The sequence below is a fragment of the Schistocerca serialis genome, chromosome 6, assembly GCF_023864345.2.
Source record: "Schistocerca serialis cubense isolate TAMUIC-IGC-003099 chromosome 6, iqSchSeri2.2, whole genome shotgun sequence".
NCBI classification, from domain to species: domain Eukaryota; kingdom Metazoa; phylum Arthropoda; class Insecta; order Orthoptera; family Acrididae; genus Schistocerca; species Schistocerca serialis.
In genome coordinates this window covers 389,157,058-389,173,778 of record NC_064643.1, presented here as the reverse complement: position 1 = coordinate 389,173,778, position 16,721 = coordinate 389,157,058, and the positions used below count along the sequence as shown (strand labels likewise).

General features: G+C 43.3%; 1 protein-coding gene across 1 annotated transcript in view; it reads right to left on the bottom strand.

The window, feature by feature from the left end:
- Positions 1-7,744: 7,744 nt before the first annotated feature.
- LOC126483801 (farnesyl pyrophosphate synthase-like) overlaps positions 7,745-16,721 on the bottom strand; it is a 284,194-nt gene continuing 275,217 nt past the window's right edge. Inside the window, exons 7-8 of the mRNA XM_050106981.1 lie at positions 14,704-14,835; positions 7,745-8,776 (exon numbers count right to left, since the gene is read on the bottom strand). Coding sequence (XP_049962938.1) covers positions 8,576-8,776; positions 14,704-14,835 — 333 coding nt within the window. The 3' untranslated portion in view covers positions 7,745-8,575. The remainder of the gene's footprint in view (positions 8,777-14,703; positions 14,836-16,721) is intronic.

Genomic DNA, 16,721 nt, shown 5'->3' with positions numbered 1-16,721 from the left:
CTTGCAGTCAGACGATTGTCGAAGAAATTGCAATGGACCAGTCGGTGGTACTAAGTCTCACTTTCCTTGCATGATATAGAGCTTGCATAATTTGGAACAGAAACTGTTAAGTTACTCTCCAGAGCTGAACTCTGACGCTGACAACGGTCATAGATGGATACTAAATCCTTTTTTATATAATTATCTCAGTACAGCTGGCTGATCTGAGCACGATGACGAAAGAAACACTTATAAATCTAGCAGATGACGGGGTGCTTAAAATGGAATTTAATCCGCAAGATATTGACGTCTTCTGAATGAAGAGAAAAGAAGAGTGTCCACAGCTGGCAAAGGAAGCTTTGAAATTATTAGTGCCATTCGCCACTTCATACCTTTGTGAATTAGCGTTCTCTTCAATGATGAACGTAAAAACTAAGAAGAGAAATAGACCTCAACTAGAAAATTATTTGGTAATTTGTGTCTCAAAAATAGAACCACGATTTGAAAAATTATTAATAAATAGACAGGCACAGCTTCTCATTGAAACTGTCGTATTTTTATTGTAGTCTAGGACCTATAACCCTTGCTTACTTTCATCTGGCTAAGTGGTAACCGAGGCAGATATCGCTGATGTCGCCCTGTGAATAATAACTGTTCAAAGCAATAAAATCTTAATAAGCGCCAAGTATGTTTTTTAATAATACAAATGAGAGACATTAGTCATAAGGCATCAAACTGCAGTTGTGCCGATAAAGCGCTGTGCATTTATGTATAATAGCTGGATCGTACCATTATTGTTATTGACTTTACTCTTAACGGTATGGCTTATGCTCCGAGGTAAAGAAATGACAATGAAATAAGACAAAACGCGAAGGAAAAAAAGAGCGTAATGTTTAACATCAGTGCTATTATTATTACGACGAACAAAGTACATTAGACGCTCCGACAAAGACGACGCCGAAGACAATGCAGTATTCAGCTGTACTGTTAACGACGTCCTCGCATTGCAATTACTGTAACCGATACCTCAGCTCGGGTCTCCTTGACTATGTTGCCAAATTCTCTGTGACGGTGTTGCAAGCAAGACTCATGTTACTTCGTAGCCTTGAAATATCTCTACATGAATTCCATTTTAGATATGTCGCCGTTAACCAACACGAATTCAATAAAGCTGCGCGTTAACCAATACATTCAGCTAGCCGTCTTCTGTGTTTATGACTCGTTTTGAAGAGAAGGTAAAACAATTTTCTTTAGACGACTTCTTGTAAAAAAGGATGTACATTTTATAAACTGTTTTAGTACTTTTACGGAATGGAATGCATTATCCTTTTTTTACATGAATTCCACCTGAAAAATGTGTTTCGCATAACGAGTATTTCGCAATGCAGGAAAGACTCAGAAGTGAATTATCCTCTTTAAAAGAGGTACCATTGTATGGTCAGTTTGTAAACAAGAACATCTTTTTCGAATTTCTCACAGTTACTTATTGGATCTTCTTCATTTAGTTACTGATCGGTTTCTGAACACAGTTTTCCAGTTTTGGGTTTATTGATCGTTAACGACAACATTTCTTTTTAATTAATTGCGAGAATATGTAATATACATTTTTACAAATAATGGTACTAGTTTTTTGTAAGATATTTATCAACTCTTTTACGAAGCACTATCAAAACAGCAAAGATTCACTTCACGACAATCACCACAATTGACTACACAAAAGAAATGAGAAATTATCTAGGTGACCAGCAACGACGATTTTTCAGGAATCCCGATGAAGCCGTAGAACTAGGAAAACAGAAACAACGTCAACATGCAGTGTGTGAATTAAAGTCTGAGTTGAGCTCAGGCATCCTAGATCCACTCGGTAGAAATTGCTGTACTTCGTGCCTTGTCTCACTGCTGCCAATCCTAGCGACCTATTTTTTGGTTCGAAGCTTGTTACTGAAACGCATTCTACTAGCCGTGGTGCCAAACCTTGCACGTGAGCTGTGTGCGTGTTGTTGCAGCCATTTTGTATCACATTTGAACGTGAGCATCTTTTAAGTGCGCTTTCATAAATTGTTCTCGTTCCTTGTGATATTTTTGTCACAATAAATGATTGGCACGTAAACTAAGTCGTCAGTAATACACAAGACGCTGCCACTGCACCGCCGTTCCAGCACGAAAGTTTATGTGGTCCTTTCCCTTTCCCTGCAAACCTCTCAGAGGTAAACACTATCTGTACAAGACTTCCGCAGAAGCGGGAACAGATCGATGAACATCGTGTTGCTTCTCACTGCTACAAGTGTTTATGTATTTGAACTCTTCAACAGGTTTAAATTAAATTCGTATTCATTATTATAAATAATTACGAGATCTGAAGGTGAGCGAATTTGCAAGGTGCTTTCACAAAACGTTGTCACTTCCGTGTGACATTTATACCATAGCAGATGATCGTCATGAAACATACGTAACCAGCCCTGCTGCAACTGCTTTCTGCCGCGACCGCGACCCCCTGAGCAAGGCTTTGCGACCCCCCAGGGGGTCGCGACCCACTGGTTGAAAAACACTGCGCTAGACCAACCGTGTCGTGGCCGGCTGCTGAGCAGGACGTGAATGGACCATTTCTTGGTATAAGTTCAACGTGATGAAAGTGTCCAACAGTGCCATGTCTGACTACATAGCAGGAGGTAGTCGGAGCGTATCTCATGATGGGCTGTCTCGCAGCGCTCATGCTGTACAGATGATACGTTGCCAAATGTTGAGGCGGTCGGCTGTACCTAGATTGGACTGGTGCAGGCAGTAGCGGAGGCTGGGGCGGCTGGGATGTTCGCTGGTAGGAGGGTCTGAAGCGTTTTTTGACGTGGTGTGTTGTAGCTGTCGTTGTTGTTTCCCTAGGACTGTAAAAGCGAGAGCGCCCTCTCGTGAGAGATGCAAAGATATAGCGGCATAAACGATGCTCATAAGTAGCTGATACGGATGTGTGAGTTGTCGAGCTACCGTCCTGTTATCTGCTACACGACTGTCATGCTAGGCGTCCGCTATAAGATCATTGTCTACAAGTTTCATTGATGTTCTCTGGATTAATGTTTGATAAAGACTGGGCCTTAGAATGTGAATTAGCCATCTGCATGTCGAGGGATAGATAACCGTATAGATTGTTCAAATGGCTCTGAGCACTATGGGACTTAACATCCCTAGAACTTAGAACTACTTAAACCTAACTAACCTAAGGACGTCACAAACATCCATGCCCGAGGCAGGATTCGAACCTGCGACCGTATGGGTCACGCGGTTCCCGACTGAAGCGCCTAGAACCGCACGGCCACACCGGCCGGCTATAGATTGTTGTTTGTTTCCTTATGGACCGCGTCAGGTGTAGCTGTGTGTTCGCACAGAATTCACGCATATTTTAAGTGGCATAAAGAGACTGTCGTTGCTTTTCTGTTGAGTAAAATTTAAAATGTGGAAGTGTCCTGTAGACAGGCCCGAGTAGGGTGGCTGTAAAGCTGGCCGGACAATATCTTCCCTTAGCTTGAAGAATTCACATTTACATGGTACCCTGTGCACGAAAATTTTCAGGCTGGTATGTGAGGCAGCTCCTGGTACGTTCCTCTTCACCTGCTTGGCCAGCGCTGATAAGTCTGCTAGTTCAAGGAGCTGAGTCAGTAGAACGATCTCTGCCGAGAGTGTGAGTGATTCCCATACACGATTTCTGTTAGTGGTCGGAGTATATCTTCTTTGAATGCTGTACAAACTCCTAATAGTACCCATGGCAAGATTTCCATCCACAATCCTCCTTAGCACATGTGTGTAGCTTTTAGGGTTCTGTGTCACTGCTCCACAAGCCTGTAACTCTTGGAGTGGTATGCAGTTGTACTATTATGCATAATGCCATAGAGGTAGGAGATGCCTCAAAGAGAATGGTCTTATATAGACTGCCATAGACTGTCATTATCGTTTCAGGGCAGCCGAATCAAGCTATCCAAGCAAATGAACGCATAATCTGTTGACTCTGCTGTAAGGTCTTTCATTGGGACTGCAGCTAACAGACAAGAAACTCGTTCAGTAATCGATAGTAAGTGTCTGCAACCATTCAGTTCCTGAAAGGGGCCGACGAAGTCTAGATGCACGTGTCAGAAACGTGCTCATGGTATGTCAGAGTGTCCTCGTTGAGCATGACGACCAACTTTGCTGCGCTGACACGCCAAGCGAGCTTGTACCCAGGCTCGGCAGTCATTTTTAATGTCTGGCCTAACGAAACGTTCAGTGACAAGCTGTACTGTTTGCCTAACCCCAGAGTGTGCCAGGTTGTGTAATTATTCGACAATGTGCGGTGCATAAATGTGGGAACTAGTGGCCCAATTTTGTTCTGAGATACGTCGCATAGAATTTGGACGTTAGTCCCAGGGAATGTCCGCTGTTCTATGTGAAATTAGTGGAATCACTGTCCCTGTGGCCGAGCGGTTCAAGGCGCTTCAGTCTGGAACCGCACGACTGCTACGGTCGCAGGTTCGAATCCTGCCTCGGGCGTGGATGTGTGATGTCCTTAGGTTAGTTAGGTTTAAGTAGTTCTAAGTTCTAGGGGACTGATGACCTAAGATGTTAAGTCCCATAGTGCTCAGAGCCATTTGAACCATTTTTAGAACCACTGTTAAGTAAGCCCATAATGGTCATGGTATTGTTCTGGTCTTCTGCTACTTTGCCATTATCTAATTGTTGAAAAATAACATTGATCATTGATAGTTAGCCCGCGAGTTTGTTATTGGCGACATGTGACTTTTGAAGTCAATGTCTGCTGGCGACAAAAATTCTGTTCTGCGCATCTGAATGCCCCACTCCAAATACGGGGGATGGAAAAAAAGTATGGGAACACCAAAAACACACCTCATTATCATGCCAAATACTGTGTAGGAAACTTCCTGGCAATCAAAATAACTTCCAGTCCTCTCCGAATGCATATAGACAGTTCCTGTATGATTTTCAAGGGTATCTTATCATATTCATCCTGCAAAACAGGGGCAAGTTCCGGTGATGAAGATAGAGGTGGCTACCGATCAGGAACCCTTCTCTCCAAAGTAGACCACAAAGATTCAATAATATTGAGATCTGGTAAATGCGGTAGCCAGGGGCTGTGTGACAATTCATCCTCGTCCTCACCAGTCCCAGACAATGCGAACTGTGTGATCAGGGGCCCTGTATTCTTGGAACTCAGCACCACCATTGGCGAACAGATTTTCTATCACGTGATGGACCTGATCAGCCAAAATGTGCACATTGTCCTTGGCAGTAATTCGATCTTGCACAGTAACCATGGGGCCCATGGAATATCGCAATACGGCTGCCTAAATCATCACCGACCCCCCCCCCCCTCCCACCCATATTTTACTCTTGGCAGCAAGCAGCCTCTGTCGTAGGCCTGGGACGACGTATGCGAGACGTAAACCCGGTCAGAAGTTGGAAACAAGATTCACCCGACCAAATGACTGTCAATAAAAATTCTCAGGTTTCAAGCCGCGCCAAGTGGTTTTACTGCCCACGAGTTTTCGGCAGAGATCTCCTCTGCCATTGTCAAGAAGTGGATGACTGTCGTGTGGTTGTTATTGCCGTGCTTATATAGCTCGTGACGTCACGGCTATATAAGCACGGCAATGAACCACATGACAATCATCCACTTGACAATGGCAGAGGAGATCTCTGCGGAAAGCTCGTGGGCAGTAAACCACTTGACGCGGCTTGAAAACCGAGAATGTTTTATTAAAGGATATCGTCGCGAAAGCATGCATTTGTACAAATGACTGTCTTCCTTCGCTCCCTAGTTCGGATTTTACAGCTTCGGGCTTTTGCATCACTGATGGATGGCTTCGATTTCCATCTGATCCTGCTTATGGAGCAACCTTAGTGTTGTTTTGCTGCATACATGGCTCGCGAGTGCGACATTCAGTTCTCCTGCAATGACTTTAGCAGCTGTAGTTCTCGTATTTTTCGTCACAATCCTCTTCAGTGACTGTCGGCTACGATCACTCAACACACATTTTCGTCCGCGTTGTGACTTGCGGATGATGTTTTCCGGCATTCCCTGTATACGGTATAAATCTTCGATGTGGTGTTTCTTGAAATACCAGACACTTCGAGTACCTTGGTTACGGAAACAACTACCACACGAACACCAACACTTTACCCACATTCGAATGCTCTTAGCTCCAACATAATGCACTCACAACTACTTAGAACACTGTTCTGACCACATATGACACTTGCAATGTGCTGAGGACATTGCACAAATGCCGTTTGCGGTCGGATATAACAGCGCCACCTGCAGGTTTGGCTGGCATCTGCATTTATGTTCAGACACGCATTTCTCGCAATGTTCCCTCATATTTGTCCAACCTCTGCATATTACCACGTTATGTAAGCAGGTAACTACTTTTTTGGTTTTAATTTCCAGAGGTATTATATAGGTATCACTTATGAAATTGTGCCCACATCTTCTTGAAGCTTTCAACGGGAGAATGTTTTGGTAAGTCAGTACATTTCTCAGTAATGAGATAATTTCTTGCTTATAAATACCAGCCCACCGAGCGAGGTGGCGCAGTGGTTAGCACACTGGACTCGCATTCGGGAGGACGACGGTTCAATCCCGTCTCCAGCCATCCTGATTTAGGTTTTCCGTGTTATCCCTAAATCGTTTCAGGCAAATGCCGGGATGGTTCCTTTGAAAGGGCACGGCCGATTTTCTTCCCCATCCTTCCCTAACCCGAGCTTGTGCTCCGTCTTTAATGACCTCGTTGTCGACAGGTCGTTAAAAAACACTAACCTAACCTAGAAATACCATGGAACATATGAAAGGCTTATTTCAATAGTGGTACAAGTCCATTACCTCCTCTTTTCTGCCTATAATGCTTCTGAAATTAATGATCCAAACAAACAGAAAGATTAGATTGGATTAGTACTTGTTCCATAGATCATGAATACGACACTTCGTAATGATGTGGAACGTGTCAGGTTAATAAAAGCTGTCTATACAAGATATTACATTACACAAAATATTATATGACACTTAATATTTTTAGTTTCTTTTTTTGTGAGGATTGGGGAAATTACCCACTTACTATATCCAAAAATTCATCCAATGAGTAGAAGGAGTTGCCATTAAGAAATTCTTTTAATTTCCTTTTAAATGCTATATGGCTATCTGTCAGGCTTTTGATGCCATAAGGTAAGTGACCAAAGACTTTTGTAGCAGCATAATTTACCCCCTTCTCAGCCAAAGTTAGATTTAACCTTGAGTAGTGAAGATCATCCTTTCTCCTAGTGTTGTAGCCATGTACACTGCTATTACTTTTGAATTCGTTCGGATTGCTAATAACAAATTTCATAAGTGAACATATATATTGTGAGGCTACAGTGAAGATCCCTAGCTCTTTAAATAAGTGTCTGCAGGATGATCTTGGATGAGCTCCAGCAATTATTCTGATTACACGCTTTTGTGCAATGAACACTCTTTTACTCAATGATGAGTTACCCCAGAAAATGATGCCATACGATAGTAGAGAATGAAAATAGGCGTGGTAAGCTAATTTACTGAGTTGCATAAGTTCATCTCTAGCAAGAAGCCATATGCTTGAATATTTGTGGTATCTCAACTGCAGATTTTTCAGCGCTCATTTAACTTTAGGACTCTGTTTCTCAATATGAACAAAAATGGACTTGCATCACTATTGAAATAAGCCCTTCAATTGAAAGTATGGCTGCGAATGATGGATTTGAAAGAAATAAGGCATAATACATAGTAATAGTCCAATGTATTAACAATAAACGTTATACATATATACAAAAACACTGTTGACAGTCTTTACATATTACTTATGTCGAAGAAATGAAATGAAATGATAAAGACATTATTATTAACACTTGAGTATATAGTATTGCATAATTCTTTATAAGACAGAAGAAGATACTATATTCAGTAATTAAGGCAACTGGCAATATCGAGAAAAGTAACTTTTATTTGTGGCCATTCTGAAGCTGGATATGCGCATTACGTATCCAGGTGAGATTGACCCATAGCCTCATGCGACGCAGGCTGTTCATTCGCAGGATAATTTTGCAGGAAGTGCGCAAGTCATAAATTTTATGAACTGGTAATCAAACGACGACTTCGGCAAAGAAGGTGAAAGAACAACACTACGAAATTTGTATGATGCACAAACTTTTATTTTCAAAGCCTCCCACTCCTGTTGTCAGTTTTTCTGTCTTTTACCCTGCCGATCTTCAAACGTGTCTGTCACTATACCAAAAGCCACAACCTATTTTCGACCAGACACGTAAGCTAGAAAATGGGGACCAAAATTAGAGATTCTACGTATCGTCTAAAGTAGGTGGCTGCCGCAAACCATGTGAGAGGTTCAATTACAAGTTTTTATGTCTTAATAATGAGAAAACCATTTAGGAAACTTGCTAGAGAATTCATCAATTCTTGTCTGGTAGCGCATCTTTCCATCATATACGCCCTGCACCGTTGAAAGTTTAACTCCGCTATTGATCTAGGGGTCTCAATGAGCACTGTACGATCACAGCAGACAGTGGCGGACGAGACAGCGGCCGCTGCGCGGCTTCAGGGGTCCTTGACGTAGATCTTCTCGAGGAACTTGAAGAAGAGCTTGTGCGGCAGACCGCGCGAGATCTGCTGTATCTGGGTGCAGAGCAGCTCGTAGCTCTGCTCCTCGTAGCTCTTGTAGGTGGCGGGCAGGCCCAGCTCGTCGTACAGCTGCCGCACCGCCTCCACCTTCTCCGGCTCCTTACTGCCGTAGCACTCCTGTAACAGCGGTGACAACTCTCAGGTACCGGTACAAGGCCCCGAGGACACAAGTTAATAAATAATGATAATGGTGTCTTTGTTTTCTTTTGTGTGGTGCAAGGGACTATACTAAGGGGTTGGCCAACAGGGGGTGCACAAACTGCCAAAAGGAAAGAAAAATAAAGAAAGATGGGATTATATCCAAGTATTGGGGCACATCGAAGTTGCAGACGCATTTCGATGTATATCAAACGGTGGACTCCCGAGATGATGACAAGACGCACGACGAAAGACGAACGTATTGAAAACAAAAAAATACTACTTGGTATGAACGACACGACGTACATCGACAACCAGTCACTACATGAGTTTTATTTCATTAACGGAAGTGGAACGGTTTCATACAAAGTGTCATGATATACGAGTACGTGTTTTGCAGGAACCTAAGAGTACAGGTTGAATTACTATGACTGAAGCGATCAATAAACATATTTCTAACATTGTTTGTCAAAAACTTTTGTCACGGTGTCCGGTAACAAACTTCTAAGCTTGTTGCTCTCAGCCGACGTTCCGCTGTTGAAGTATAAAACAAGACGTGTATTTCCCGCTTCGAGACTTGACAGTGTCGAACGTTCGATACGTATCGCTTGCAGTGGGTCTGCAACTTCGATGCGCACCGATTCCTGGACATTATCGAGAGATGGTTAAGAATTAACTGGGAGAGATACGTGAGTTCTCATTTCCCTCAGGTTCCTACCATCTCCCTACGAGGAAAAGGCTTTCCCTCGGCCTCTGACTCTAAACGAACACCGTTGTCAGTGCAGTATCTACAGTCATTTAGTCCAATCAGCATCAGGCTGTATCGCTAATATGGTTTTGTGGTAAGAGTGGTTGGTTCACACGACTAGGTTACGTTCAACAAGGGAGTTCTTGCTCCAACTTCGCTACGGGTTTGAACATGGAACATCACATCGGAATACAAACCATGACATGGACGAAAAATTAAACAAATGTATTTCCATGTCTTGAATGACTGTAAGACAATTGCGGAGAGTAGTATTCAAACCCCATAATGGAGCATGACTAGTCTCTTCACTCATTTTAAAACAAGGAAAGAAAACGGAGAACCGTAAGTAAAGCGGTGTTTGGTAATATCTGCGGCATAAATGCTTGCTTAGGTTGCCAGTGTGGAAACGCGGTCGTTCAGCGATATCTTACGCAACAATAGTTCATATCACTCCCCCCACAAACCACTACCTGAAACAGCGACGTTAAATTGTCTGCATAATGCCGATGCGGAAAACACAGCACTTAGATGCACTTGGTTTAACTAATTCTGTTAGAAGTTGCTAAAACAAGTGCATCTAAGTGCTGTGTTTTCTATACTGGAAAGTAATCAATCCGGTTCCTCATAGAATCAGTTCTTATACAACGCTGGAGCGATGCGATCAAGTAGCTGCACCTGCTTCAAAACGTAAAATGCCTGTAAATACAGACCATCTGTAGATGAACCTTCGGTGGCTCACAAGCTAGTTAATGGAAGAATCACTCTGTTTAAGTTGTTGATTGTAATATTAATTCAAGGCATTCGCTATTTTAACCATAGCTGCAGATTCAACACCAGTCATGTACGAAATAAATTTAAAGATCTTGATAAGATTTCAAATTGGTCCAAATACTGCAATTTGTTTTTAATGTTAATCACTCTGAAACTGTCCATTTCACGAAACGAAAAAAATGTAGCGTCTTATGATGACTTCAATCAGTCAACACAAAAATATCGGGTTGTCGCAATTTGCGGTGATAAGAAATGGAATAATCAAGTATTTTCTTAGGAAACTTAGGCTCATTGATAGGAAACTGGGTTAATGCTACTAGTCTGCAAAGGAGATTCCTTACAAACCACTCGTGTAGTCCATGACACACTGGAACGACAACGATCTCCTTCAGAGACGTGACAAAACAGTCTAGGTCACACCTAATATTTATTTATTTGGTAACTAGTTCCAGACAAAAATTTACCAGCTGCAAATCACATTGGCAAAATAAACAGCCAAGCAAAGGTACTTAGAGTAGCGTGCGCCCGTATGATAACCTTTGGCGTCCTACTGAAGTATTCTTGTTTGGCTGTTCGTATCGCCTATGTTACACTCTCTGGCAAGATGTAAACGTTGTAATAGTTATTTGTAATGCACAAAAGGGGCAGCTTCTTCAGATTCTAGCCGCTAACATCGGAATTTTTAAATTTTTAATGTCCTTTTAAGTATTTTAAATATATTTGTGGAGTATAATCAATGTTATATTATGTTTACACGTACAATATGAGGTTAGTCTCTATTGTGCACACGATGTTTGCTAGTTTCTTTGCTCACTGCTGTACTCTAATTATCACGTGTGGAAGGGTGAACGGAGCTTTCTCATTGTAACTCCTAGCATCTACATGCTAGTCGGCAAACGTTGACTAGTAGCTTCTGGTACGTCCAACAGCTCCGTATGTCGTCTCTTCAAGTCACCAAGGATACATACATATTTTATCATGTTGCTGTAATTTAGTTTGTATGTTGATTAGCTTGAAATACTTGGCCCATTTTATCAATTTTAGAATCAGTTGTCTCAAGATGATCATGTTTGACTTAAACCAAGTAGCAAAATATGAGCAAATAAACATTAGTTGCGATCGAGACTGACTGTCTTTGTTATACCATCCTATAATAGTGCTCAAGAGTGTGGGACCCATGCCAAACAGGACTAACAGGAGATATCGAATGTACACAATGAGCACAGGTTTTTTGTGCTTGGGAAAGCATCACAGAGATGCCGAAAAAATACTGATTTGGCAGACGCTTGAACGAAGATGTAAACTGTCTCACGAAAGCCTTGTTACAAAGTTTCAAGAACCTTCATAAGTGAGGAAGAGTTATCGAAGCAGTCTTGGCAACATGTTGGCGAGCACTGTAAAGCGAGGCCGTTGATTGCTTTGGACGAAGAGCTGCACGCCAGGGTACAGTCATTGTTCCGTAGGCAACCGAAAACATTTTTCCATGAAGGCATTGGCCATCTTGTTTCACAGTGCGACAAATATAGTAACATTTATAGCGATTACTTTTGAAATAATAAACACATTTACTTATTTGTTTTCCATCTGTCTCATTTTCATTTGACTGCCCCCTTACACTACAGAAACCTAAGTATCGCTCCTGTAGTGACCGCGAGGTCAAAATTACATTAATTACACTGAGGTGACAAAATTTGGAAATTTGGGGTAAGTTGCTATGGGACAAAACTACTGAGTATAGCGATATGCACATACAGATGGCAGTAGTATCGCGTACACAAGGTATAAAAGGGCATTGCATTGGCGGAGCTGTCATTTGTACTCAGATGTTTCATATGAACAGGTTTCCGACGCTATTATGGCCGCACGTCTGGAATTAGCAGACTTTGAACAGGGAATGGTAGTTGGAGCTAGACGCAAGGGACATTCCATTTTGGAAATCATTATGGTTTACAATATTCCGAGATCCACAGTGTCAAGAGTGTACTGAGAATATCAAATTTTAGGCATTACTTCTCACCACGGACGACGCAATGGCCTACGGCCTTCACTTAACGACCAAGAGCAGCGGCGTTTGGGTAGAGTTGTCAGTGCTAACAGACAAGCGACACTGCGAGAAATAACTGCAAAAGCTATTGTGGGCCGAACGAAGAACGTATACGTTAAGACAGTGTGGCGAAATCTTACGTTAATGGACTACGTCAGCAGACGACGCGACTGCTTTCGCTAATAGTACAACATCGCCTGCAGCGTCCTTCCTGGGCTCGAGAGTATACCGTGTGGACCCTTCAGGACTGGAGAACCATGGCTTGGTAAGATGAGTCTCGATATCATTTGGTAATTGCTGATGGTAGGGTTCGAGTGTCGCACAGACCACATGAAACCATGGACACAAGTTGTCAATAAGGCAGTGTGCAAGCTGGCTGTGGCCCCATAATGGTGTGAACTGTGTGTACAAGGAATGGACTGGATCTTCTGGTCCAACTGAACGGATGATTGACTGGAAATGATTATGTACGTCTTTTTGGAGACCGTTTACAGCCATTCATGGACTTCATGTTCCCAAACAACGATGGAATTTTTATGGATGACAATGTGCCATGTCACTGGGGCACAATTGTTCACGATTGGTTGGAAGAATATTCTGGACAGTTCGAGCGCGTGATGTGGCCACCCAGATCTCCCGACATGAATCCCTTCGATCGTTTGTGGGACATAATCTAGAGGTCAGTTGTGCCGAAAGTCCTGCACTGGTAACAATTTCGCAGTTAGGTTATAAAGTCAGCATGGCTCAGATTCCTGCAGGGGACTTCCAGCGACTTGTTGAATCCATGCCACGTCGAGCTGGTGCAATATGCCGCGAGAAAGGAGGTCTGATGCTATATTAAGTGGAGGACTTTGGTCACCTCAGTGTATTACGTCCGCAGAAATCCAAGCAATAATCTTCCCGGGCCCGTTACACAAACAGACCGTAATAATAGTGTCTGCAACATTCCACGCAACATGATTTGCCATACCGCGAAGGTACTGACAACAATTCTGTACATCACTGCCTCGGTATTGCAGGGAGTACTAGGTAGGAAAGTATGAGGGGCGTTTGAAAAGTCCGTGCAAAGTCCGAGAGTGGCACCACCGGCACGTATCGAAGTCATGTTTAGTTAGTAGCATCTTCGGAAAGAGCGCACACCAAGTTACAGCCATATTGGTCTATTTCTTTGTGTCTGGCATTAGTGCGCATCTAGGAAGTCGAGTGATTGTCAAAAAATTGACGAAAAAGACTTTAGTGTGGTGATTAAACATCACCTTATGAAAGACAAAACGCCTCAGGAGACTAAAGAGAAGCTTGATAAACATTACGATGACTCTGCACCTTAGATTAGAACAGTTTATAAGTGGTTTCAAATTTTCTGAGCGGCCATATGGGCACAAGTGATGCTGAACGTTCTGGACGCCTTGTGGAGGTTGCGACTCCAGAAATCATTGATAAAATGGTATGGTGATGGATGACAGAAGAGTTAAGATGCTTGAGATTGGTAGTGCTGTGGGAATCTCGAATGAACGAGTACGTAATATTTTGGATAAACTTTTGGACATGAGAAAGCTATTCGCAAGATGGGTTCCGTGATTGCTCACGCTTGACCAAAAACGGAATCGTGTGAAGTGTTGCAAGGTTGGTTTGCAGCTGTTCAAGAAGAATCCGCAGGACTTTAAGGGTCGTTTCGTCACTGTGGATGAAACATGGATACATTACTATACTCATGAGACCAAAGTACAGCCTAAACAATGAGTTACCAAGGGAGAATCTGCACCAAAAGAGGCGAAGACCATTCCTTCGGCCGGAAAGGTTATGGTGATTGTCTTTTGCGATTTGCAAGGGATAATCCTCATCGACTATCTGGAAAAGGGTACAATTATTACAGGTGCATATTATTCATCGTTATTGGACCGTTTGAAAACCGAGCTGCAAGAAAAACGCCGGTGACTGGACCGCTAAAAGTCCTTTTCCATCACAACAATGCACCAGCACACACCTCAGCAGTTGTGGTCGCAGAATCAATCGAAATAGGATTCCAACTCGTTTCACATCCTCCCTATTCTCCAGACTTGGCTCCCTCGGACTACTATTTGTCCCCCAATTTGAAGAAATGACTGGCGGGACAAACATTTTATTCAAACGAGGAGGTGGTTGCAGCAACTAATAGCTATTTTGCAGACTTAGATAATTCCTATTATTGGGAAGGGATCAACAAATTAGAACAGCATTGGACGAAGTGTATAAGTCTGAAAGGAGACTATGTCGAAAACTAAAAAAGATTTCCCCCAAACATGTAAGTAGTTTTTATTTTTGCGCGGACTTTTCAACCGCCCCTTGTACAGCAGCTGTGCGCACCTGCATGAAGCGGCGCTGCTGGTCGGACGCCCTCTGCAGGGCGACGACTGCCAGCCAGGTGCACTTCCCGTCCTGGATGTCCGTGCCGGGGCCCACCAGCGCGGGATCGCCGTAGCAGTCCAGGAAGTCGTCCTGCAACAACGACGTCTCAGCGTTCATTTTGCAAAATAAGCTCTTACATTCGTGTACCGAGACACTGACAGAAGTGGAAAGTATTACGTAACGAAGCAACAGTCCAACATTTAGCGAAATTTATGGAAATGTACATGCCGTAGCGAGTATTACATTAAGCTTTCATTCCGCTCCAAACTAATGTCCACCATTACCAGTATCAGTATTGGCCATCCTGAGCTTACATTTCAGGAACATAATATCGGCCTTTACACGGCGAGAGTTTCTACTGCTTGTCTTCGTGCTTTACAAACCCTACCTTGGCCAGCAATGTCGGTGGATCTCTCCCGAACTGAGAACGTTTGGAGCATTATGGGAATGGTCCTCCAACCAACTCGAGGTTTTGACGGTGTAACGCTCCAACTGAACAGAATATGGCGAGATGTCCCCAGAAGGACATCCAACAACTTTATGAATCAGTGCCAAGCCGAATAACTGCATGCATAAGGGCCAGAGGTGGACCAATGCGTCATTGACGTGCTCCATCCTCTTGAATAAATTAACCAGTTTTTCTGAAATTGCAATCATTTGTCTGTCTGTGCGCGTATACTAAGTCTAGCGATTTCCGTCCCAGTCAGATAATTCCTTCGCGGTGCGTCCTTTTGGTTCAAATGACTCTGAGCACTATGGGACTTAACATCCGAGGTCATCAGTGCCCTAGAACTTAGGACTACTTAAACCTAACCAACCCAAGGACATCACACACAGCCATGCCCGAGGCAGGATTCGAACGTGCGACCATAGCGGTCGCGCGGTTTCAGACTGAAGCGCCTAGAACCGCTCGGCCACAAAGGCAGGCGCGTCTTTTTCTAGCGTCTAAATTAATTGCTGTTCCTTGGGCTCTAGGTAAGACTTTTCAAAATAAATCTAAATTTGGTGGATGTGGAAAAGCATTGTTTTCGCTACTAATTATGATAAACCTTGCGTATAAATTTTGCACTATGGCCGCCTTTGGCCCCTTCTCAGCCTGACGTCTCAAGCAGCCGCTTGTGCAGCTTGAACCTTAAACCGACCATGTGCATTATCTTGCTGGAATGTACCATTTGGTACGCTGATAACACAGGGGTTGTCTCAAGGGTTCCCCATTCCTCCTACATACTGGTGAACATTCAGCCATTTTTCAACAGTTACAAAACCAGCGCTGTTGTCAGTTCCAATAGCTCCCTACAAGTTGATTCCAGGAGTTGGATTTGAGAATCGCTGCTTCATGTGACCTTTAACCGGACCATCTACAGACACGCCGTTCAGTGGCCCACTTCGCTGCGACTGTACAGAACGCAAGTCATTGTTGTGTGTGGCTTGGCGTGAGTTCTAAACGACGCGTCGTAACTCGAGATCTTGACCCAGTTTCCATTAGTTTGTTCCCGACTGTCTGTGGTGACATTCTGCCAGTATTTCAGATGTAGTCATCTGTCATTTTGTTAGGAGCAGTAGAGCAATCCCACGATCTTCTCGTGGCGCATTCTTTGAGAAAGCTCCTGTGCCTACTCTTCTTGCCACACGTCCTGAGTTCATCTCGTTACCACTCTTTGTACTGCATTGCACTACACACAGCTGTCTGTCTAACCTATGGTTCTGACGCACCCACGCCCATGAGGATGCCCTGTTGCGACCTCCTCTGAAAAGTTCTATTAACGTCAGGCACACATGAAGGCCATAGCGTACTTGTACTATTCTTCATCTTTAAGGAATGGCCTTTTTCTCTCCTGAAAATAAACTAGCATAAAAAAGTAAATCAGTTATCCACCTGAAAATTGTTTTGACCACCTCAGTGCTTTAGTAGGCATGGGCAGGAGGCGGTGTGCCATTGCCTTCCTCGTACCTCTGAACTGAGCCAGTTGTCGGTG